Source organism: Procambarus clarkii, chromosome 6 (genome assembly GCF_040958095.1).
Source record: "Procambarus clarkii isolate CNS0578487 chromosome 6, FALCON_Pclarkii_2.0, whole genome shotgun sequence".
NCBI classification, from domain to species: Eukaryota; Metazoa; Arthropoda; class Malacostraca; order Decapoda; family Cambaridae; genus Procambarus; species Procambarus clarkii.
The window spans coordinates 17,158,694-17,161,232 of NC_091155.1; the positions used below are offsets into that span (position 1 = coordinate 17,158,694).

Sequence of the window (2,539 nt, forward strand, 5' to 3'; positions counted from 1 at the left end):
GAAATTATCTCCCTAGACGCAGCCCGATAATTATTACTTTGAGTTTCTATAGGCTTTCTTTTCCTATGCATAAGTATCCGCATTCAATAAAAAAAAAGAATAAAACTCTTCTTAGAACTTGTAAATACAAATAATTAGCATGTTTCTCAATTTTAAAAATTTATTGAAACCTTGGGTACTACTGAACCAACGTGGATTCCTTGAGGCTTCCAGTGAAGCCGAACCAGGAACCAGGACCGCAGAAATCGTCTAGAGCGTGTGCCTAGATTTCCACTAAGGTGTCTGTAATTTTTTTTTGTATCTATTTTGTCTGTCATATAAACTGCAAACCACATTAGAGTGGATATTAACATTTCATATATTTCCAGACAATGTAATATGTGTGATAATCACGTTATAACATATATTAGTGATATTCAAAATAAAGGTTTGAAGATCTTAGCTGCCATAGTCTTTGTCCATTAAAATAAACACAACTTCTTATAACAGGCAAAATAAACTCACAAATTAATAAATATTTTACTTAGGTTTGTGTACACACAGATCAGTGGTCGTACAGGGTACACTTTGGGGACATCGTTGGGATTCTTAAATTATATAATCTTTGTTTATGCGAAGGGATCTGTCGTTGAGTCCGGTCGTTTACTTGCCGTATCCGTATCCACCACCATGGCCGCCGAAGCCGCCACCAAAGCCGCCATGACCGCCACCGTATCCTCCGTAGCCATAGCCGCCACCGTGTCCATATCCGTAGCCTCTGGGACCAGCGAGGTGGAAGTTGTTGTTAGACACTCCACCAACACCATAGCCTCCGTGTCCACCTCCGTAGCCGTATCCACCTCCGTGTCCCCCTCCGTAGCCGTATCCACCTCCGTAGCCGTATCCACCGGCTTGACAAAGAGTAGCCACGACGGCCAAGACCACTAGTGCAAGCATCGACTTCTGCGAACCAGAGAGAGACGTCGGAACATTTACATCCTGAAAATCTTCCGCAACAATATAAGCCAGATCACAGAGCCAGCATCCCAACACTTGCGAGGATACTGTAGGCAGAACTTACCATGGTGAGGAGGTGGACAGTATCTGCGGTACACTGAATAACACTCTCCTAGTTCAGCCTTTATATACCCAGCTTCCAGACCGCTGGTGAAGGTCAGGCTTATTCCAGCAGTTGAATTATTTGACTCTTTTAAGTCTTTTCTGACAAATAAAAAAAATTAGTAGAGCAATAAAACGTATAACAGATTTTCAAATAATTTTTAAAGTGCTATCAACAATTAGTTGTATTGATCGGTAATATGTAATTAAAACTACTATAAAGTTTTAAAATATAAAAACAAGTAATGGTAAGACTGACAAGAAAGGCTTTATTTATGTAACAATTGTATTTGTTATTATATATCGGTTGGTGATACTGTGAACTGCACGAGAACTTTATTTTCCATTGTTTTGGGTACTAGTATCACGCACGATTGATTTGTGCAGACACACACACACACACACACACACACACACACACACACACACACACACACACACACACACACACACACACACACACACACACACACACACACACACACACACACGCACGCACGCACGCACGCACGCACGCACACACACACACACACACACACACACACACACGCACACACACACACACACACACACACACACACACGCACACACACACACACACACACACACACACACATATAGCACATATAGGAGGGAAAGTGGCTGAATGGACAGTGCTTGGATCTCATAATCCTAAGATCAGGGTTCAAACCCCATTGATGGCGGAAAACAAATGGCCATAGTTTCTTTCACCCTGATGCCCCTGTTACCTAGCAGTAAATAGGTACCTGCGAGTTAGACAGCTGTTACAGGCTGCTTCCTGAGGGTGTGTGTGTGAAAAAAAGTTGATCGGCTGACAGTTGAGAGGCGGGCCGAAAGATCAGAGCTCAACTCCCGCAAGCACAACTAGGTGAATACACACACACACTCTCACTCACACAATGAGGGGGGGGCGGTGGCTGAGCGGACAGCACGCTGTACGCGTGATCCTGTGGTCCCGGGTTCGATCCTGGGCGCCGGCGAGAAACACTGGGCAGAGTTTCTTTCACCCTAATGCCCTGTAACCTAGCAGTAAATAGGTTCCTGGGACAAATAGACAGCTGTTACGGGCTCCTTCCTGGAGGGGTTGAAAAAATATTAGTTAGTAACAGTTGATTGAATGACAGTTGAGAGGCGGGGCCGAAGTGCAGAGCTCAACCCCCGCAAACAAAATTAGGTGAACACACACACACACACACGCACACACAGAGGGGGGGGGTCGCGGCTGAGTGGATAACGCTCCAGGGTCGTAGTCCTAATGTCCCGGGTTAGAGTCCCGGCCGAGGCGGAAACAAATGGGCAGAGTTTCTTTCTCCCTGATGTAACTGTTCACCTAGCAGTAAATAGATATCTTTCAGTTAGACAGCTGCTATGGGCTGCTTCCTGAGGATATGTGTGTGTGCGTGTGTTAGAGAGAAATATA

The 2,539-nt window shown here is 44.7% G+C and overlaps 1 protein-coding gene across 1 annotated transcript; it reads right to left on the reverse strand.

The window, feature by feature from the left end:
- Positions 1–642: 642 nt before the first annotated feature.
- On the reverse strand, positions 643–936 carry LOC123753908 (uncharacterized). The gene has a single exon (XM_045735861.2). The coding sequence runs from the start codon at positions 934–936 to the stop codon at positions 643–645; it is 294 nt and encodes a 97-aa protein (XP_045591817.1).
- Positions 937–2,539: the final 1,603 nt, after the last annotated feature.